This window comes from Pungitius pungitius, chromosome 6 (genome assembly GCF_949316345.1).
Source record: "Pungitius pungitius chromosome 6, fPunPun2.1, whole genome shotgun sequence".
NCBI lineage: Eukaryota > Metazoa > Chordata > Actinopteri > Perciformes > Gasterosteidae > Pungitius > Pungitius pungitius.
Genome location: NC_084905.1, coordinates 3,604,949 through 3,628,217, shown reverse-complemented (window position 1 = coordinate 3,628,217; position 23,269 = coordinate 3,604,949). Strand labels below are relative to the sequence as shown.

At 43.3% G+C, this 23,269-nt stretch overlaps 1 protein-coding gene across 2 annotated transcripts; it reads left to right on the top strand.

Moving 5' to 3' along the window:
- The first annotated feature begins 9,544 nt into the window (after nt 1-9,544).
- On the top strand, nt 9,545-23,267 carry cracr2aa (calcium release activated channel regulator 2Aa). 2 transcript variants are annotated; one of them, XM_037450544.2, is made up of 18 exons: nt 9,545-9,681; nt 12,194-12,600; nt 13,918-14,029; nt 14,114-14,294; nt 15,113-15,259; nt 15,371-15,461; nt 15,583-15,678; nt 16,698-16,885; nt 17,258-17,329; nt 17,730-17,775; nt 17,906-17,997; nt 18,116-18,443; nt 18,514-18,646; nt 18,883-18,964; nt 19,112-19,226; nt 19,482-19,583; nt 19,882-19,958; nt 20,750-23,267. In XM_037450544.2, the coding sequence occupies exons 2-18, from the start codon at nt 12,382-12,384 to the stop codon at nt 20,835-20,837; spliced, it is 2,169 nt and encodes a 722-aa protein (XP_037306441.2). In that variant the 5' UTR covers nt 9,545-9,681; nt 12,194-12,381; the 3' UTR covers nt 20,838-23,267. The 2 variants fall into 2 exon arrangements, with proteins under 2 accessions (XP_037306441.2, XP_037306440.2); XM_037450543.2 differs by lacking the exon at nt 9,545-9,681 and adding an exon at nt 9,941-10,419.
- The last annotated feature ends 2 nt before the right edge of the window (nt 23,268-23,269 follow it).

Sequence of the window (23,269 nt, the reverse complement as noted above, 5' to 3'; positions counted from 1 at the left end):
AATCTTGTTTGTGCAATGATCAGACTGCAACAGCGAATAGTTGTACTTCCGTTTACTTTGGTGGAGAATCAAAAAGAATACGACTGTTCCAACAATACAACATCCTCAGGGGATACTTATTATAATTATTATTAACAGTGAACCATGTGCAGAACTCATCACTTAGAAAACAAGGATGGAACAAATCCACAAACACAAAAAAAGGAGCTTTCTATCAAAGAATTATGCAAACATTAAATAATATAATTAGTTGTTGTTCTTTGAATGAAATTAGGGCAACAAATAATATTCTGCATCCTTCAACTGGATGACGCCTCTCCACCGAGGCAGAAGACAGGCCTTGCACACATGCCGAGCCTCTTCGCCCAGGTACAGGGTGAGGATTTATCTACCATGTGGTCCGCAGATTCATTCAATACTTCGTCATGTGCTGGAAAAAAGTTGGATTCATGGTTTTTTGCTCAGCTTTATGACTCTTATCTTTTGTTCTGACGGCGGTCTTTATTTTCCAAAGTCAAAACAATATGAAGTGAAAACATATGGAGAGATGGACCAAAGCCAAAAATGACCTGCTGTGCTCTCCCTTTCCAGCAGCTATATAGCATTTGTGTTCTTTATTTATTCATTAAATCACTGGTTTCAGTGTGTGATTGGGGGGGGGGGGGGCATGAGAATAAGGTCATCTTCATCTGCAAAAGATAGTGGATACAAAGTGATTGAGTCAAAGTCTAGTTAAAAGGTGAAAAATAGATTGATTACTTGTTCCACACTGAGTCTGAATGTGATTCACTTTTAAAGTGAATTAAACGGATTCTATAAATACAAAGAAAGTCAATTTTCCTGGCAATGCAGCCCTATAATCAGTTGTTAAAATATGGAATTGAAGAAAGAACTGCAGAGAGGCGATGATGTATCCTTATTTGTCCTGTTTTGGGAGGTGAGTATAATACATAATATATATATTGTATGTATAAACGCATCAGGCAGATGAAGACCAAATCTTTCTTTAAACAAAGAAACGCTTGAAAGATATTATTTCAGTTATGAACTATGAGTATTTATGGAAGTTAGGAAAAAATGGTTGAAGAAAAGAAAATATACTGTTTTTTCCATTGTGTTTTTGAGATTAAAATAATCTTCTGTGGACTATTTTAAATAATTTAATTTGGAAAAGGTTTGTAGAAAAACCAACCCGTTGACCAACTTTCCATTAGACAACTGGCATCTGCAATTCTGGATTTGCTGGGAAAGAGTTATGGTTGAGATTTCCCTTTTTGTTGATAGAATCTTTTGTTCTGGTGCGATTGGTCCTGATCGAAGCCAAAAACCGACTCCTCCGCCATCAGATTATCATTCCTCTCTGTTTATCTCACATCATTTGCGCTTCCACAGCCAGAACTAAAGCTTGTTTAAATGCAGCTGCAAAGTGATCCCTGTACTAGCAACACTCAGAAATGATAGATATGCTGAGAAGGGCCAGATCTACTCTGCCATTAACAAAAGTAAAGGAACAAAAACTCAAGTCAAGAACATGTCATGGGTTAAGAATTATTATATTTTATAATAACCACTCGGAGAGAGCTGTTATGTGCTCTACGTAGCTGGACATATATTTCTCCCCCTTTAGAGATTCATTCCATTCATATGGAGTACTTTATTTTACAAGTGTACTAGTGTGAAAATATGAGTAAAGGAATGAAGCAGACGGTGAAAGTCCTCAACGTCAAATAAGCAACAAGTGATTTTTGAGTGGAACCTATACATTTATTATTAAATAAATTGTTTCACCAAACTCGAAATATCCCTGTTTAACAGGACAACATGATAGAGGAAGTATATATCAAAACACACTGCTTGTTAACTTAATTGCATCACATTCTCTTTACATTAGATTCCGCAGAGGAGGAAAAACAACCCATGTCATTTTTTAATTTAGAAAAAGGAAAAGGCTCATTAATTGGCGGACGTGTATATTTGTCTTGATATTACATCTTGGTCATGGTTGCTCTGTAATTGTTGCTGGAATGTCTCAGTGTTGGCGCACAGAACACTTTATAGAACTAATTAATCCACGCAACACTGTTTCAAATTGACTTTTACCATGAGCGAGCTGGAAGGAGAGCGGCTTGAACATCTTTAACTGTTCGAGAAATCCACAACAAGCACCAGGACATACTTCACACCCGTCTATTCAGAGGAGGATGTGCGTCAGCTCCACACTGTGGGCTACAGAAAGGTGAGGCCTAAAGAAAGGTTGGTATCACAGCGGCTTTGGGCATGAGACGCCACTTCGACATTCAGCTTCCATTGTACTCTGAATTCACTGTAAAATGTTTACCGAGACTCACAATACATCCTTTTTGGTGTAATACTCTGAGATAGTCCAGACCAACTCAGGCTGAAAGGTCGAACCGGAGGAGCGTTGTGTGCTTTAACCGAAGCAAACAAGCCCCTCCAGGAACACTTAATCCCTCACTGAAGCAGCACTCGGGGCACAGCCTCCTTTCAGTGCATGAATGCAGACAACCACGGCCTCCAAAGCCAACAGCAACTTTTCATCGCTTCACATCACACAGAGGATCCCTGACCTTATTTCAACATAGTTAGCTAGCTACCTAGCCAGCTGTCAGGGGGGGGGGGGTTCTATGTTTCCAGAGTCCACAGCTCAAAATCCCTTTAAAATAAAACTCTAAGGAGACATTTCAGAGTGTTTCTTTTTTCTCTCCCCCGGCCAAATGTTCAATAACCCCTTTTCCCCGTAGCAATCGTCCATCTACAGCTTTTACAGTATTTTATACTGAGCTAATGTCATACCGCTCCATCTCCTGCGTGGTTCACATAATACTTTTTACTTCAGTCTTTGCTCATTCAAGCACATGTGACCAATCAATTTAAATCTTAAGAGTTTAAGTGCGCAACCCTGTGCCACAACGTCGCTGGCTAACACTGTGTGGCATTGGCAGGAGCGCGTCTCGCTAAAGATTCAACGGGACAAGAACAAGACCTCTTCTTGGGTTTCCGAGCAACAGCGACAACAAAGGGAAGACTTATTAAGCAGGGTTAATAGCAATGTTCTCATCTATAAAACACTGCGGGCTACATACCGTCACCAGAAAACATATTTGAGTTATGGCTCACCGGTCGACATTTACGGTTATCATCCATTTATTAAATACGGTTTTAAATTATCTTAAAGGTTCTCCGTTCAACCCAAGGACAATGTCTTAAATCATGACAAATCACAACGTTTCTTGTGCAAGAAAAGCTCTAGAAGATGATTTGACTTTGTAGAATACCTTGCTGTGGTGAATGAAAGATGAGTTGGGGAATCGGTCAAATCTACTGCAGAAATAAATCACGTCAAAAAAATTCCGCTATAGATGAAATCCCATCCATTAATTCAAATTTGGAAAACATTCAGGCCTCTTTAAATCAACATATTCTAAAATCTAGTGCGATTCTTGCTTTAATTCACATCTGACAGGCTAATGAAAGTCGTCCTGCACGTCCTGGTCCAAGTATTTATCCCCTGCCCCCCCCCCCCCCCCACACCTCACAGTTCCAATAACAACCTGCTGTACATCAGGTAAAGGATCCTTCCTTCTCTGGCTCACCCCTCAGCCTGACTGGTGCCGTGGCCTTCGGGGAGAGAGCCTGGCAAAACACGTGGCTGGTACTTCTGTGGTATTCGCCTTCTGGTCGGAGGAGACATTTACAAGACGTGCCACCCACTGAGAAGGCAGTGCCCATTCATCGAGGCGAGTATCAGTGTCCTCGGTCATGGCGCGTCTAAAAGTACAAGACACAGTGTGGCATTGAAAGCTCAGATCAGGTGGGACTATAATACACAACCCTTGCCCTCAATAAGTCTCCCTATAAGCTGCCCCTGGACCTTTGGAAGTCGGAGCTGTTGCCCCCCCCCCCCCCACGCCCCCCGCCCGCCCCCCCCCCCCCCCCCCCTGCAGACAGCTGAAAGCCTTCGGTTTACAGAATTCGCTACGTCCACGGTGGAAAGTTTCAGTAGGAGCCTGGCAGTGGAAAAGGGCTGCAGCGCTGAACCGAACCCCAGGCTCCCTCGAGGAGGACAAAGTTGTCACCACACTCTAAAATCAGGGTAGATTTAATTTGTTGAGAGAACTCTAAAACCGGTTACATTATTGCATTTCTGACAGGAGATCGTAAATGTGATGTTTCTCTGCAGCCAGATTAAATGAAATTCACTTCCAGAAACGTATGATATGATATGAACTAATATTTGTGAGTGAGCAGTCCAAGTGCACATTCAAGGCTCGAGGTAAACCAGGGGTGAAATAAGTCCCTTTATCTGCACAAATTAGGAACTGTATGATGCAGCTTCTTCAAGGTAAAAAAAAAAAGCAGCGAGAGTATTAAATTGACCAAGCTGCCAACTTTGTTTAAAAGACAAAATCTTGAACCGTGCCTCCCAATTGAACTTTTTTATGATCCCTAATTCCTGCGTTAATGCTCTTGGAGCAACAACGAGGTGATGCCTGCTGGCACAGTTTGTTCTTTCATTCCCAGTGCCGCTGGAGCTTACAAACTATTTATTTTGGCTTAAAGTTGCCGTGGAATTCATTCTAGAAAGCGCTGGGACTTACACATAACTTCTGAGCAGCGGGATCATTTTTCTTTCTTGAACAGAGAAAAATGACAGAATGTTAACACTTTACTCACAAACACCCATTGTAAAGAGAAAGCTGTCACATTCTGGCTTTGTTGAACAATTAACGTGTGCTGCTGCACACATCAGACATCTGAAGGACTGCTGACTGCAGGGGAACTCAACAACCATTTCAAGATGTTCAGTGCAGTTTGAGGTATCCTCTGCATGCTACGCTGACATGTGCTTTATTCCATCGTATTCACCTCTTTTAGAGTTTTCCTTTGCACACATACTGTTTAATAATAATCTTTAGGCAATACATATCTTGATCTGGTCATCCTCAAGTTGACCCTATCAAATCCTTCGAGTTCGCGATAGACCTCAAGATCGATTGAATTTTACTTGAAGTCGGCATTATGGCAGATCAAGTAAATTCACTACAGACAGCAAAAGAATGAGGCTCGAGCATGATTGACAGAAGATGATTTATTTCTTCTTATAGGAGTTTAATTGTGTTATAACAATCTTGCGTTATAACAGATTAAGTTAAGCCAGAGCATGTTTCATTTCACTTATCCTCTGCCCCCTGTATTCGATCGGTCACCACATTAAACGTCACATTTCTCTCTGGAACCGTCACCTTCCACACTCCACTGAACAGTAGACCAGGAAATTGGTTTGAAATGTGCGTTTACATGAGCAATTGTAGCAAATGAGTTGGGCCAGCTGACCTTTCATAGTAGCCTATTATAGTGGAATAATAAGGGAATATCTGTCAAACTGAAGTGTAAGATACATTTTGCATCTCAAAAGCTACCCATGTTCAGCATAAACAGTACTGAGAGTAAGAGACATCTTCCTCTTTCTTTCTTTCTCATTTCTCTGGAAGGGACCTTGTCCAACAGGAAGAATGGAGCTATAGTTTTAATCTGGTCTCAAAAAGAACATAGCTTAAAGATGTCACACAATTTATCCTAAAACAGGACAGTGGAAAAAAACGCACTGCACTCATTTCTGCAAGGAGCATTTATCTTGAAACTGTGTAGGCAAGAAAATTGGCCCCTTTCTCTAAGGGCATAATTTGACTTCTGTGGGTTGTGGAAAGGAACTTGTGAAAACCCTGAGCAGAATAAAAGATAAAAAGATAATGGTTTTACTCAAACACGTTGTGTAAGTGGTTACAAATATAGCAGCTGGGACACGGGGAAACTATTCTGCAGGGCTCAAGTGAGCTTTCATCAAATAAAAAGTACTTTATTGTAGGTGGAAAAGTGAATCCGGACCTTGGGATTACTGTTCATCAGGTTACAATCAGCTTTGTCGTTGAGAGGTTTCGCTGCTCTACTCTACAAAAGTGAAACTTTAGATTATTAAAATAAGGTGAGCAAGAAGTCCACTTCTGTGTGACAAAAGCCTCGACTAACCATCAATGATGGAGCGATGAGAGTGGACACCCTGACCCACTGAGGACTGCCGTTATGAAGCTTTGAGTTTAGCCTTTTTGCTGCGGTTACGCCACGTTGTTGTTGTTGTTTTTTTTCCACAAACAATGGAACAAATGTCTACAGTGAATATGAAGCTAATGCTAGCAGTGGAGTAGCTTAGCTTAGCATAAGCTAGCTGTCTCTTTTTAAGAATGCAGCGCCTGGATATCTAAGCAATAATAATAATCTGTTAATTCTGAGTGTTTGTCTGTTTCCTCGTGCGTCTGGTCCATACAACCCTCTCTGGTGCGTTTTACCAAATGGTCAAACATTACCTATAAATATTTGAATGCAGGTAAATAACCACAGGAGCTACACACTAGCTGGTGACACGTAAGGTTAAGTTACTGCTTCACTAGTGTCGCTCCATCTGGGGAAGTAATCTGAAAGCGAATTGGAAAGACGATTAAAAGAGTCTTCAGTGAGTAAAATGTGAAAGTCTGCATGTTCAATGTGAACACACGAAGAAACTCATAAAACAATGGGAAACACATGTTCCCAGATACCTTTGGGAGGGCGTTACAGCAAGTGACTTACATGCAATATTTAATGGCATGAATCCAGTTTCAAGAGGGAAGGGAACTCCCTGATGCAAATGTATTGTAGGACCGTGTACAGAAGCTGGTGAGCGAAACGGCTTCTCAAATCAATTGAAGATGTTTTCATCACAATAGAATCGTAAAAAAGGCCAACTGGCGTGGATGTGTGTTGCAAGAATGACAGTGCTCCATTGTATCGCAACCCGGCCTAATATTCTGCCCTCGGTGTGTGAGCAGACATCCTGTGATCGGACCGTGTCATAGCGTCCTTGCTTTGCATGTTAGGCAGACTAAAATGCTTCCAACTTGGCAACAGCCAGGAATCGGATTATCACATGAGAGCGGGCCAACTATCCCCACGTCCTTGGAAGATACGTCCTATTGGTGAGATCTCTCATTTCTGTACTGTAAAATGACTTATTCATTGCAGTATTCAGCGGGGAGAGCTTTAAGGATAGTTGTTTGGGACTAAAGTGCCAGTTGGGGTCATTTGTTTGTCAGCAGATTACATATCGCTCACAAAAAACATGAACAAAAAACACATTTATGAACAACACATCGAAATCCATTGCTCCTCTTACAGCAATGTGTGGACAATATAAGGGGAGAACTTGGACTATCCCTTCACGAAATCATTTCCAGCACTTGCAGCCATAAATTAACCATGACACGCTCCATCTCCGTATCGAGAGCTCATTAGTGGGGGCGTTTTGGCTGCAAATGAAGTCCACAGGTGCTGAGCAGGGCTCCTTCCCAGCAATGACCTGCTTTTGAGTGCCACCTAGAGGTTGCGATGAGAAACAGGAACACCAGTGGAGGACCCATCAAAGGAAATTGTAGACGCTAAAACGTTAAATCAACCGCTAAATTCTTTCATATTGAAATCTTTGTTGGAGGTACAAGAAAAATATTTAGATTTAGAGAAAAAAAAATCTGTGAAGATAATTAGGCTAAAGTCGTCCAGAGGATGTGACATAATAATCCTTAGGAAACAGGGTCACTGAAGAAAATAAAGTCCCAAGTTGGGACATTCAAGGTGGAAATAAGAGCAAACACAATGTGTCCTAGTTCTCAGAAATGGCCTAAATTCTGAGACCTTGTCAGACATGAAAGTTTTTAAATCTTTGCCCATTTCCCAAAGATTGCACCCCTCATAAATTGGTTTCTGTCTTCCCACACTTAAGCCCAAAAATGTGAATGAGTTCCTCAGTTTTCCTTGGCACAAAAATCGAGACTGAAAGCACTAAAGGGCACGGATGTACAGACAACCAAAACCCAAACCCACAGCCACAAAGACACAAGGCCACGGCTTTGAATGTAAGACGCATCAACATCCCAAGGCACTGGTGTATCTCTGATCAAAGCCACATAGAGCAATCCCGAAGGCAATGAAAGACCTCTGAAGAAGAGCCACAGATGACTCTAAGCCCCCAACCACACACCCTCCCATACTCCCAATGAGACCCTCCAAGTGTGATGTCAGTCTTTCCAAGGCCTTCAACCGGTGCAGTATGGTGATACTGCTCGCCAGTCTCTCCTTTCCTGTCTTCCCTGCTAAGTCGGCTCTATGTTTCTCCTCTCGCCATGGTTGAAATCCCTTCCACAGGTCCTGTGGCAGTGGACTGCATAGCTTCCTATTACCATGCCAGCTCCGTTCAAAGATAGAGTAGGAAGAAAGGTATCCCACTTATAAAAACTCCAGGAGACAGTCCATAAAGTTCTTGAAAACATATTATTAGAAATACTTGAGTGGGATCAAACAGAGAATTATCACAACAATGTTCTTGCTGCTGTCTGCTTTCACTCATGTAAGAAATCAGTGCTTTTCCGAAGACCATTAGTCACGTCTCAAAGTGTAAACACATCTGGCTCCGAAATCTCAGCTGGAGCATCGCCTTGCATACATCTGTTTGCTGCAAATCAGCCGCTCCAAAACAACTTGACAAGGAGACAGTCGAAGCTCAAGGGTCCTCATCACGACCACACATGTGGTCATGTCATTTTACTCCTTGAAGAGGGAATGTGCTGCAGACCTGCCTGCACCTGCTTGGCTGCTGTGCAATGGAGCAGACACATCTTTTCTGGGACATTATGAGACCCTCCCCCCCCCCCCCCCCCCGGTAGATTTCACCCACATGTCGCTGGACTGGGATCCAGCGACATGTGGGTGAAAAACATCCGTTCAGACGGACAGCGTCAAACATGTTACAGTACGATGGCAGTTTAATAAGTACTGATGAACATGAGTATCCTGGTTTATAGTGGGGCACAAAGTACGGAAATCCAATTCATTTCATTTCAATTCATAACTGTCCCTTTACTGCACTCATCTGATGCCCATTGGTATTACAACTGCGCAACAATTTATTGCTCACTAAATCAATTACTAGTGCAGTGTTCGTTCAGGCTGATTGCTATGCCGCTTTTGTTGCCGCTTGCATCTCATACAAAAAACGTCACACTCCATAGAGGGGCTTTTGTGGCCTAAAACTCAGACTACTCCAAGTAACAGTCCAGCATATGTAATAAAAGTACTGGTTCAGCTTTCTCTCTGAACTGCAAGCTTTATGTTGCAATTCGTTCTGGTTACTTTTTCGTATGTTGAGATAGATCGAGGAAGATGTTTTACTTTACAGACTGAAATAAATACAGTCTATGAACGTCACCTATGTGTTTGATAGAAACATGAAGCAAAGTCACTCGCCTCTCACAACGAATTAAATTAAGTTATCACAATAATATTATGTCCAAATCGCAAAAAATGATCTCTATTATAAAGTTTCAACTGTCACTCAGAAGACAGGGAAGCAGCGGCTAGAAGCCTGCGCGTGGGAACTTCCTGGTTGGCGTCGCTATGGTTACCAACGATGACTTTGTCGAAGTCCCTCCCCCCAAATTTACGCCTCGTCGCTGAGTCAAATTCCTCCACTTGCACCATTTGACCTGTAAACAGTGATGTAACTAAGAGCGGACCAGGTTATTACAGACAAAGTCAACGAACCACTCCGACGGGAGCATCACTTTTCTTTCACCGGTACGTAAAGTTAACTTGTGTTCTGTCGCTGTTGGCGTAACGTTTAAACGGTTCCTTTATTCACTCTGTTAACGTTAGTTAACGTTACGTTATCAAATGCGTATGAGCGCTAAGGGGAAGTCATTCTTAGCTTTAGTCTCCGTTTAAAATGTTTATTTAAACAACACAACAGTTTATAGGCAACGAGGCTTTATCCGTCAGAGGAAGTTTCACAATAAAAGCGAGTGTCACTCGGGGAAGGAAGTGTGAGCTTCGCTCGTATATTACACGTGTTTCGTGGACCTGAAGCAGCCCGTCTGCTCGCATTGTGTTTACATACCGCGCGCGTTTGTCGGCTCGTGTTTTTTGACAGTTCCGGGTGACGCAGTTGACAAGATCTTGACAGTTGGAGGAAGAAACGTCAGTGACCACACAGTGGCTGCCGGTGACGCGGATGTGGCTGTTGCCATGAGTGCAAATGGTCTTAAACTCTCTGCCGGAAGTAGCTAGGTGAGAATTTTGACAAGTTGGAGGTCACTACACAATTCCTCCAGACGAATACTTGGATGGTTCTCAGCAGCCTTTGTTTCTAGAAGCTTCCCTTCCCAGATGTGTCGGCCTGTGCTGGGTAGTCATAATAGTTTATTTGAGGGACAAAGCGCTTTAAAACAAAGCAAGTTGTTGAAGTTAGTGTTATTAAAAAGTGTCCAAGTGTCCATGTCTTCAAAACTGTTCAGCAGCACGGACTCATATCATGAGGTAGGTTCAATGACAGGTGTCAAAGCAGCTTCTTCTTATATTGTTGTTCTCACCTATAGACCACACACTTCCTTTAAAATGTTGCTCTATTTAGTCCAGATCAACTCATGTCTGTTAAACAGGTATCTTGTAAAATGTACTGTACATTGGCAAATATCTGTCAGCCATTGAAACAGTTGCACTCAATGTTTATGTGTTCGAGTTCACGTGTGTTTCATGAAACGTGTGTTGTTTGAAACGTGTGTTTCATGAAACCAAGTCGTTTCTTGCTGGATCTTGTTTTCTGGGCTGGTAGTTTGTGCTGGAGCTCAGATAGCTAACAGCTGTTCCACGTCTAACATTAAAACAGATAAGGCAACATACGCAAAGCAGGCAGCTGCAGCCTTCAGCAAGGTTTTTCCTTTGGAAAATGACAAATGCTTTAGTATCAGTACAAAAATCATGTTATAGATGATTTTCATGAGACAAAATGAATTTTTTTACTACAGTAAGTCTGAGTGTTTCATCTTGTTTGGCTCGTCTTTCTATTGTAGTGACAGGTCCTTAGCCACCTGCCTACACACTTACCAAGTCTTAACAAAGGAGCCATAAACCTCTCTATGGCTTGAGGCCAATCGGACAGTGTGTAAAGATTACGCAATATTATGCATTATTGTGTTCCGGAGGACAAGTTCCCTTTCGTATTTCCTCTCTCATGCTTAGGCATCGTCTGTTGCTTGTTGTGGGTTGATGACTTTCCTCCGCAGCGCTGTTATGCTCGCAAGATGTTTTGCCTCAAACTTGCAATCATGCCGAGCAGATGTTATGAACACAAATAATAAGTTTGCATAGTCTCTGAAAACCAAATATTTCTTACACAATAATATCTTTTTGAATGGTTCTTTTATTATTAGGGCACAAGTTGCAGGTGCTTTATGAGCATAACATGATTTTTGTGCCAGTGCTATAGTTCTAAAGTTCCTTTGTATTATGTCTCTGAGTCTCTATTCACATCCGTTCTTCTACCTGCCGCTGCATTCATATACATTTACCATTTACCATTTTTACTCTTGCCAGTACCACACACTTGCGTGGGTCAACACACACACACACACACACTGACATTAATCTACTGAACCGACTCATGGTGCACAGCAGTCTCCGGAAGGCAGTCGTCCACACCAGTGCGCAGAGAACGGTAGTCATCACGAAAGCCCACCTCTAACTGAGTTATCAGTCAATATTTCCAGGCTAGAAGAGAGCCTCCTCGTCATACCAGAACTTTTGTTTCACTTTTTTGGCTTTGCTTGTCAGATGGTATTAGCCTCAGCCAGGGCCATAGCCCCTGAAGAGAAGGAGAAGAGCAGCAGTTTTATTTTGGTGTACCTCACGCAGTGGCCCATATTTAACAATGTGAAAGTATATGTATGTGAGATATGACTAAAAGTTCACAAGACAGAACACTAGTGTACAAACAGTACTGCGTGACGAGGCTCACTGTATTTCATGTGAATGAACGATTACCAGCAAACTAGTTCTAAAGAGGAATTAGGGTATTTTCCTTATAAACAAATTCAGTTATCAAATCTCTCAAGTCTACTTTGATGCAGCTGTTATTGTGTTTTTTACATGCTGGAAACAAAGGTGGTGCATCTACCTTTTTATAAAAATATATAGACTTTACATTGTACTTTACAAGTACAAACAATTAATCTATTTTTTTCTATTGATTTCTATTGGGCTATAGGAGCTGAACTTATTTAAACTGGAGGCTCTCCGTCTGTTTCTCTCCTAGGTTTCATCGATTAATTAAAGAGGCGGTTGCTAAGAGATGACAATCTGTGACATTGGTGAGCGTCTCTGATGTAGAGCAGCCCGAAGCTCGACTTCTCCCGGTCCTCTTCTCTCCTCACCTCTGTCTGTTGTCGGCTCATGTGAAGCACGCGGGAAAACGCTCTCTAAGGAACAGACTCACAACACGCCATGGCAGCTTTTACTGCTCCTTGTGCCGCCGCCACGACGACTGCCATGGTGGCCCGATCAGCATGGCGAAGGAAAGGAGGAGGCGGCGGCGGCGGCGACGGAGCGGGCAAATCTGAAAGCGGGGACGTGGGACAGAACACTATCGGGGAGAAAACCCAGGAGTTTTTCCAGATGTGCGACATCGAGAACAAGGGCTTCATCACCCAACGTGACATGCAGGTGAGGTCGCTGACACAAGTGTGGCTGCCATAACTGAGCTTTAGAGAATCTTTCTTGCATGTGAATTATAACTTTTATGGCGTTATGTTAGCTCGAACAACACAAGTATCAGCGCAGTTAGGACGGATATTTAGCATTCACTTTGGGCTTATTTTTAGCGATAACAGCCTTTCATTCATTCAGAATGACCGTGACATGGAAAGTTGGTCTGTGCATTCATTATTGATGCTGAGCAGGACATGTGTACCTCATTCAAAGGGGCATAAAAGAGACATGCGGACCCCTTTTGTCATGCAACTCCTCCACTCATATTGTGCAGATTCATTTGCCCCTCTGATATTCATCCCTGCCACGGCGGACCCTTTGATGGGGGCACTCATGTAGGCGGTATGGGAGCATAAATAAAGAGAGCGGAAGCTTTGATCTGGTGTACATGATAATGGCTTGGAAATTAGGCAGTGTGCAGGGCAGCGGATCGGTCCTCCTCAAAACTATTGACACGACAGTCTGCGCTGAAGAGGGAAATCTGTCCGTCAAAGCAGCGCTTGTCACTGTTTTTAAATGACTTTACATATATGTGCGTCATTGACGCGGCATCTTATTTTGTTTTAGTCACCCTGTTTGAGTTTCACCCTGTGACCAACAGCGCAATAGCTTTACAATTCCGCTGTTTGCTGACATCAGGGATATGTTCTGCCCCGATAAACACACTTTACAGGAATAGCTGATCTTTGGATGCCTGCCCTGGATTGTATGGGACGCCTGGGTCAACATCTCACAGCAGTGTAAACACGGTGTAAAACGAGCGGGCTGCTCACTGAGGCGTGGCGGTGTTGGCTTTTCTCGCTCGTGAGCCGGCGGTTATCGTCGTGGTCAGAAGGGAGGTTATCACTCCGTCGTGGCCCTTTGGATTGAATCTTTAGACACAGAGCAGCCGTCTCTCCTTTTCCTCTCTGGAATCCCTTCTTAAAGTCTCCTGTTAAAAGGCTTTTGGAAGTCTCACTCGTGCAAACGTCTGCTCCTGGAGCTGCACACCGGTGAATCATTAAAGACTAGCTTCACTGGGAAGAGTCCAGGTGTCAAGGTGTGCGACTGCACGGGTGTGAAGAAACAGGCTTTAACATCCATGGGTTTATTTTGGCTTCATCCGTCTATTTATGAATGGTGTAAATAGCAGGCGAAAGAACGACCAACTGTTCCGTTGCCACTGTGCTAATGACGGTCCTCGCGAGTCTCGAGCAGTAGTTGCTATACCTACAGTGTTGTTAACGTCCTGTTAATTCCAATAACAGCTGTGTTTTGTGTCTACATGAATAGAGGCTGACTGCCGAGCTGCCGCTCAGCGCGGAGGAGTTGGAGAACGTGTTTGTTACCCTCGATTCAGACGGCAACGGGTACCTAACCCTGAACGAGTTCTCCTCCGGCTTCAGTAGGTTGCGAGCCCGTTGCGGCTCACACCAAGGCGTAATCTGATGTTTCCGTAGTGCACTGAGGGTTTTGATTGTTGCTGCAGGTGAGTTCTTATTCGGCCGGAGGATTTCCTTCGCCGAAGGCATGGAGGAGAAGAAAAGCCCAGCAGAGGTCCTCTACCAGAGCCAATGGGACGAGAGCATGGCACCAGGAGGTGAGGACGAAGAGGAGAAGCACTTCAGCATGCTCATGGAGAGCCTCGGAGCCAACAGCGTCTTTGAAGAGTGAGTAGCCCCACGTGCGTGTGTTCTTCTGCTTACGTCACTTGTACCTTAATGTCCGCTTTAAGCCTGCGCCTTGTTCCAGGGGACTTGGTCTGAGATTACAATCAGCTGTGCAAACTAAACATGAGTTGGAGTTTCCACTGGAGCAAAGCTGTTGCTGCGCTCAGAAAGGAAGTCTGTTTAAGAGCAACGTGTTTGAGGCCTTCCCAATCGTGTCTGACTCACTGATGTTTCTCTGAGCTGCTTTTCTCATGAAATATTCTATGGGCATTAGTAACTCTGTGTGTTCTGTTTGGACGCTGCTGCGTTACACTGTACGACGTCCTGGATGATGACGGGATATTTTGAAACGCACGAAGAGAATCTCCTTTAACAAACAACTTCAACCCCATAAAAGTAAACAGTGGTGCAGGGTGGAGGTGAATACCAGATCTTAATTGCTCCCGCCTCCCACCTGGTTAGCTCAAATTAACATTTTAGATTTTCAGATCAGTTTGCGCAGCGCTACCTGATGCTGACAAGACGTGGAGGATAGGTGCTATAAAGGTACTGTTAAAATGTCTTCCAGGGATCCGTTTGACTACCTTATGAAAGCGTTGTGTACTGGCCCCCAATGCAGCAGAAAACCAGTTAGGACTAAATATTTTTTCTTTGCTGCAATAATTAGCAGATGTTTCAATGCAAGTAACATCATGTTCTTTTAGAAAGCACAATTATCTGGTACCTGAGCTGCTGCCTCCTTTTACGTTTATGTGTTGGACTTAAAAAAAAGAAAAGAATTTCTCTTTAAACGCTGCTGCTTCATTCTGTCCCCTCAGTCGCGCTGAAGTGCGCAGTTTGTGGGCACAGCTCAGCCGAGATGAACCCGAACTTTTATCCAATTTTGAGGACTTCCTGGCCAGAGTGACATCACAGATCAGAGAGGCCAACCAGGAGAAGAATGAGATGGAGAGCGCTCTACACAGGCAAGGAAGACGTGTCACTGGGGTCAATCAAAACCACTGTGCCGCTTCATGCGCCCTTTGTGAGGTACACACTGTACATCGCATCATCACATTTCAGCTGTATCCATGCAGGAAGGCAGCAACACACGATGATCAGATCCAGCACCTTTATGAGGAAATGGAACAGCAGATCAAAACCGAAAAAGACAGGGTTGTGCTGCAGGTAAAAAACTTGCTCATAAACAAGTAATATTCTTTGTTGTTAAATATATCAAATACTGCACATCTGCTGCTTCTTCGTCACATCTTCACTTTGCCTCTCGCTTTTATTCCCACCACGTAAGGACTATGAGCGCTTCCTGTCTCGCAGTAAGGACCTGGAGCAGCAGTTGTCTGGTAAGGAGAGGGAGCTGGAGCAGCTCTTTCAGAAACAGAAACGGGTGAGTAAGAAAGAAAGTGCACCGGAGTAGTCACTCTACACACACACACACACACACATACACACACACACACACACGCTTCCTCACCTCAGTCAGAGCAGCAACAGACATAAAACGCATTGAGCAAGACAACAGATAACCGAATGCTGTAAATGGGCTAATAAAGCAATTTAGTTCCACTGCGCCATAAACACACTCATTAAACCATAATTGTATAACACAGTGATATATATCTGAGGACATTTATCGTGTTCTAACACCAAACAATAAAAACTATAGAATTTGTTTAGTGTTTTGTGAGGTTGATATGTTGGCTTACTTCTCAGACTATGATCCTTCCTTTTAGGTGGTTCATTAGTCTGAACTGGGAGGGTTTGCCTAATATTGCCACTGTTAAAGGTGGGGTTAAGGGACTACTTTATTTACTGTCTGGTTGCTTGATCCACCATAAAATATTAGCTGATTTGCATGTTTAATGTAGATCAAATGTAGTAAAATCATAAGTAATAAGTATAATAAGTATTCAAATAACATCCCTGAAATCTTCACAAAAGTTATATCCCCGGTAAGGATTTTTTTTCCCTGAAAGAGCAGATTAGCATCTTTTCGATTCCTCTCCAGTGAGCTTTGTCTGCAGCGACAACAGTAGCTTGTGTTGGTAAATACTGTCAGATGTTAATAGGTGCTGCCATTCTTCCTTCTTCTCCCAGCACTAACACCTCTAGTCATTTGCCAAGTGTTCAAGGAGAGCAGTCGTGCACACAGTAAAGTACAGGCTGGTACAGCTTTATAAGCATTCAGTACGCTTCCGCTCACAATTGCAATTCTCAAGGGCAAGTCATTACAATATTTAATTTGTTAAAGATGTTTCTACATTCACCAGCCGTGCATTTTTAGAACTGACAGTATAATGGACCACCGGCAGGCCCTAGGTCCCCTTTCCACGCATAGAGCTACAGATTGTATTTATCAGGATGTGATCAGAGATAGAAACTCAGTACTGACCTCTTGGTCTCCAGTTGGAGGCTGAGTGCCAGGAGCTTCAGAGTGACCAGCATGTGACCAAGGTGGAGAACGTGAAGCTTAAGCACAAGAATGACGAGTTGGCACTGGAGCTGGACCAAACCAGCCAGGAGCTGATGGTCGCTCAGGAGCAGCTGAACCTGCTGCAAGAGCAGTCCACGCAGCTTCATGAGGACAAGGAGATGTGAGATGCTCTTCTTTCTTTCACTGTAACTCATGCACTGATGAGTTGAACTTCTTGTTGCATAGCAGTTGCAAAGGTTCTAACCACATGTTTTGGCTACAAACCACAGTGATAGATACTTTGTATACCATTATTTCGTGCTCTGAGCTACACTTTTTTGTGTTGCTTTCTCATTAAGCGGGTTACGCTGATGCCTATTTGTTTGGAAACCTAATGCAATAATAGTCTGGCTGTATGTTTCCAATGCTGTGATACTGGTAGGAATACGCTCTGCTACATATTTCTTCATTAGTTTTAAATAACGTTTTTGTAGTGCATACTGTGGCTGGTCATAGTGTTTATAATAAAGCATGCAACTGTTTTCCCACACAGTGAAATATACAGACTGACCGAGGGACTGCAGCGAGAGCGAGAGAGCCTCCTCAAACAACTGGACCTGTTGAGGTTTGGACCTTGATGTGCGGCTGTACTGGCCCCACTTTAGACAAAACAAAGTGCAATACAGTGAAATGAGATGGATATTTATCTTGTGATTTGACATCAGCCTTCCACTGGTTGAACATCTGAAACTACCAGTTCCGGGATTCAAGCTAATGCCTGCTAATCCTTAGTCAACGGACATATCATGTTTAGCCAAGGAAAAACTTTTTTCTATAAACCTAGACAAAGCAGGATGCTACAGAGCCATCGTGGATACTTTATTGTTCGTAGGAAAACCGCCCTTCAAACAAGAAGAGGGATTCAAATTTGTTATAACCTGGTTGAAAAAAGCAAGCATTTTGTTAGTGTTAATGAAAATGTTCTCCCTCTCTCTTTAATATCTTTATTTCTTTATTCTATCCAGGGAAATGAACAAACATTTACGGGATGAAAAAGACATATGCTTCCAGGTAAGTGCTGTTTATTTCAGCGGAATAATAAACTGTATTACCTTAAGTTCCCGATTTATAGGATTTGGAAAAAAAAATTAAAAATAGCCATCCTAGCTGTTACTAAAGTAAAAAAAATGTATTTCTGCAGAATACCTCAAATTCAAAGAAAACCCCAGGTCTGAAGCATGGACGATCTTCCATCAAGGATATGAAACACACAAAATCAAGTGTCTTCAGAAGGTGAAGCATCACATAAGCCACATAGTTCTGTACAGTACAGTAGTTCTGCTGTCATCATCAACTGCGTTGTTTCCTAAAGCACTGCAGTGTGTGCTACAACGTCTCTTTCTGTCTGCAGTGAGGATGACGAGGAGCTCCCCATCAGCTCTGTGAGGCACAACCTAACCAATGGGTCGTGCCTGGCCTCGTGCACAGGAAACACAGGAGGCCACCTCCAAAGGATCATCTCCATCGAGGAGGACCCCCTCCCATACTTGCTCCAGAATGACTGTCCGCCCCAAACCTCACTCCGGGAGTGTAGTGAAGAAGAGGGAGCCTCGGACACTGAGGAGCATGTAGACTTGGTGATGAACGATATTTACAGACAGCCAAAGGAAGATGTGGATGAAAGTCCCACTCCCTCGTCTCCGAGGGGTCAGCCCGTCGGCAAGGAGACCAGCATAAATGTAAGCATGAAGGATAGTGTTGACGCGACTTCTTCCCTACGGCCTCTGTTCACGCGTCCTGTTTCTCCAGGAGGAAGGCGGGCCCTCTCCGCCCGACCGCCTCTTCAAGATTGTGCTGGTGGGGAACTCCAGCGTAGGAAAGACCTCCCTCCTCCGGCGATTTTGCGACGACTGCTTCCACCCTGGCACTTCTGCCACTGTGGGTACGTATGGTGTTAGTCATTGTGAGCAGGAAGACAGCATGCTGCCCCGTAGCTTACAAAGTGCCCGGATGTGGAGAAAACATACTATTATACTATTATTATATACTATTATTCGGCTTGTCCTCAATGTTTACATTTGCAAATTGGTGTGTAAGTGTTGAATAAGTGTTGTTGTGACGGTAAACAAATTAAAATAGAATGTGCTGACTAAATAACGTTCTTGTCTGTGTGTGCAGGTATAGATTACAGTGTAAAGACGTTGGCTGTGGACAACAGCCAGGTGGCACTGCAGTTGTGGGATACAGCAGGACAGGAGAGGTAAAGACGTGCACACACTTGAACATTTCCTGACTGTTATATACGGCAACACGACTTTAGCTTTAGCACTTTGAAAAGATCGGTATGTGTAAAAAACCCTTCCTCTGTTGGTCTTCTTCCCCCCCCCCCCCCCCTCTGCTTCTGCAGGTATCGGAGTATCACCAAACAATTCTTTCGCAAGGCCGACGGCGTGGTTGTAATCTATGACATTACAGCCGTGCACAGCTTCACTGCTGTCAGACAGTGGCTGACGAGTGTGAAGGCAAGACCCTGTGTGCAGAAATACCAAATCTTTTGGTTGAACTTTTTTTTTTTCTGTGCAGTATTTTCTCTTCAGCAAGTTGGAAGGAGTTCAAGTGGTTGTACATCTATTCGTCTGTAGATCCGTTTTATTTATAGATATAAGGCAAATGATCCAGCTATGCTTCCATGGGCCTGTCTGGTTTCCCATTGCGGAGCCTACAGGGAAGCTAATGCGTTTTAAGGTCTGTATAATTCGATTTTTCTTCTTTCCCAGGAGGGTGCAGGCGAGGACCTCCCCATCATGCTATTGGGAAACAAAACGGACAAGGAGATCCAGAGACAAGTTCAGAAAGAGTTGGGGGAAAAACTAGCCAAGGTCCGTTTGTGTGCCAGCGGACCAATCGGTGTCCAGCCAGTGTTTCTTTTCCTAGTTTTGATAAATGAAATAGACGTTATTACTGAAAAGAGAGCGTTCCAGTTCTTTCTTGGGAAGCGACCTCATGTCATCCTGATTCACTTTTGTGCTTCTAGTTTTTCTGAGTAATTTAGTTTCTATGGTGATTCAAAATTTGCAGGAATACTGTGAGATTGTTTTCTATTTGTCAATTTGAAAATAATTGTCTTCCACCCTGATCAATGTACAAAAAGTTGAAACATGTCCAAACCTTGTCCAGGACTGCCAGATGACGTTCTACGAGTGCAGCGCATGCTCCGGTCAAAATGTGATGGAGTCCATGATTCATTTAGCCAGGTGAGCCTTTGTGTGTGTGTGTGTGTGTCTCTTGTCATCTGCTTCTAACGTGCCAAAACTCACATGCATACCAACATAGGCGGGATTCCTTTTCTCCCATCACCCAACCTCGTAGTGCTAAACAATAAGGCCAGCATGTTCAGGTCGGAGGAGGTCGCAGCAATAGCCGCAAAACGCAGGACACACGCAGGACACACGCAGGACACACACAGGAAACACAAGGCACACAGGACACACGCAGGACACACGCAGGACACACGCAGGACACACACAGGAAACACAAGGCACACAGGACACACGCAGGACACACGCAGGACACACGCAGGACACACGCAGCACACACACAGGAAACACAAGGCACACAGGACACACGCAGGACACACGCAGGACACATAAGGCACACAGGACACACGCAGGACACACGCAGGACACACGCAGGACACACACAGGAAACACAAGGCACACAGGACACACGCAGGAAACACAAGGCACACAGGACACACGCAGGACACACGCAGGACACATGCAGGACACACACAGGAAACACAAGGCACACAGGACACACGCAGGACACACGCAGGGCACACGCAGGACACACGCAGGACACACATAGGAAACACAAGACACACAGGACACACACAGAGGGCACACGCAGGGCACACGCAGGGCACACACAGGACACAGAGGGCACACGCAGGGCACACACAGGACACACAGAGGGCACACGCAGGACACGAGAGCATGTCCCACCAAAACTGGTTCACGTGCTAATGCCTCATTGTGTCCCACAGAATTCTAAAAGAGCAAGAGGACATTGAGAAGGAGAAGACGGTTCAGCTGGTCGGCGGCCCTTCAGATAAGAAGAGATCCTGCTGCTGACAGCGAAACAGCTGACACACACACACACACACACACACATTAGCACTACCCTTTACTGAGACCACATGAAGACACGTCAGCACAACTGTGTCTCACAGTCTCCCCATTAAAACCACAGCTATAAATGTACGTTCTGTGCGTCACAGATATTAATGCATTCTTCAAAACGGTTCACTCTATGTTTACTCAAGTTGTTCACAGTTTGAAAAAAATGTTATTAACTGCATCTATAAAACAGCTGAACAAATGTTAGACGAACTGAGCCCATTTTGAGTCAAACTAAGATCTTTCCTTATTTTTTAAATGTACAATTTAATAGTCTGACTGTCTCAAATATTTATTCATCCTCCTTAGGACCTTTATCTGCACATGTGGGCTTTTAACTCCACATATTTAAGTATTCAGTCAGTGTTATGTGTATATTTTAGCTGTTTTAGCTTCGTCACCTTTTGTACAAATACATGAAATGGACAAAAAAAAAAACGTTAAAATGTAAAGCTTTATCAAACAACCTTGTCTTGCAACACTCCATGGGTGTTCAAGACAGTGTCAGAGAGCTGTGGATTTTACTTTAGAGATGACGTCATACCATTACAGGATATGGGTGTCTTGATTCTGTCACCTGGTGGACAAAGTACAAAACAACTACTACCGTGCATCACAGTTCCAAAGCAATCTGCAAAAATCTTTGTTATGTCCAATGATTTTACAAAATGTTGGTGTATTTAAATGAATAAACACTGAAAATAATTATATTCAAATGTAGCATTTGTTGCAGAACTGTCATATTAGTATTTACAGCATTTTGTCCTATTTGCCCACTTTAAGTTTGCCTTGATGGGTCGTTCTATTGTTGCTGGAGGTTGTTGTTTTGGTTGGGGGAGTCGGCTCAGTCTTTTGTCTAGAAAAGATTTTCCTAAACTTTTTCCAAATAGACCAAAGGATGTTAAATCACCTTCTGCCTCTGTGCCAAGTATTTTATGTAGATGGTGTCACTATAACTTGCTAGTTATCTAATATGTGTCACAGCAAGCTTCATAATAGAAATGTTTTTGTAAAAAAAGATATTGCACTATAGTCAGTAATAATGCTCAACTACTGCCAGTGTCTTGCACAAAATTTCAATGTAAATACAAAAAAAGGATAAAAATAAATCATTGTTGAAATGAAAATGAGTTATACAGCATCACCCAGAGTTTGGACATTGCTATTTTTATTCAATTTTTTAAGTTGACAAAAATGTGAAACAACATATTCCATATTTTGTAGAATCAACATGCCAATTTATTAGAATTAGTATGACTTATGTAATATATCGTTTGGGGCTTAATTTGAGCAGCCGGGCGTTATAAATAAGACTTTTCATGTATTGTTAATTGTAAGCATTAATGACTCAATAAAGTGTATTACCATCCAGAGTCTTATACAATACGCAGGATGAAAGAAACTGCTGTGAGAAGATTGCATCCTCTACTATTTATTGATTTATACTACTAGCATTAGTCGCATGCCTATTTGTTCAAGTGCTCGTGCTGTACATTTTAGTAACAGCTCTGGCAAGGGAAGTATGGTTTTGTAACTGTTTTCTATGGAGTACGTTTTAGACTGAGGTACTTTGACAGTCTCCAAACACTAGTACCACACCGTGTGACAGAACTAAAGAAACGTATATATTACAAGACAACATCTTCTCAGTCAGAGTTATGAGGTTCAACTCCTTGACATGGATCAAAACAGCAATCTCTAATATCGAAACTAAAGAATAACTAAGATATCGGCACTTTATCAAGGCATTTAAGATTGGGGAAGGTATGTTATTGACACAACAACAGACACAGGAAACATCTGGATTCCAAGCTGTGCGACAGAGTGACGCCTCCCATCACACTCACAGAAAGCTACTGGTACGACAACTAGGCAAACACATGCTACCTTTCACGTTACACATATTCCCAGGTTTGTCCTTGTGTTTTCATTCCCTACTATGATGCAATAATCACAGCCTCAAATGCATTGTGCACCTTAATGTGGACAACCCCAGTAACTGATTACATGACCTGTGCTGTCATTTAAAATATGTCAACTATCCTTCCAAAAGGTTCCAGGTGAAGGTGGAAAGCAACACAACACAAAGGTACAGCACTCCATCTCACATGTACGCACATCAATAATCAATAACAGTCATCATGGCGAGAAGATATTCCTGTTGTTGGTGTTACATTCAGATTTGTTTAACAGTCAGCACGAGTAACTTCCCACTTTCTCAAAACACTGAATTGACAGTAGGGGCATCGTCAGCGGGGGGGCCGAGTGTGCTCCGGTCTTCTCTTGTTGTCCACGGGCCTCTCACGTCGCACACTGTGTCTGTCTCTGCACGCGGGAGCGTCTCCGTCCAACCTTTCGGTGGTCGGCGGTCGCACGTGAGCGAGGGC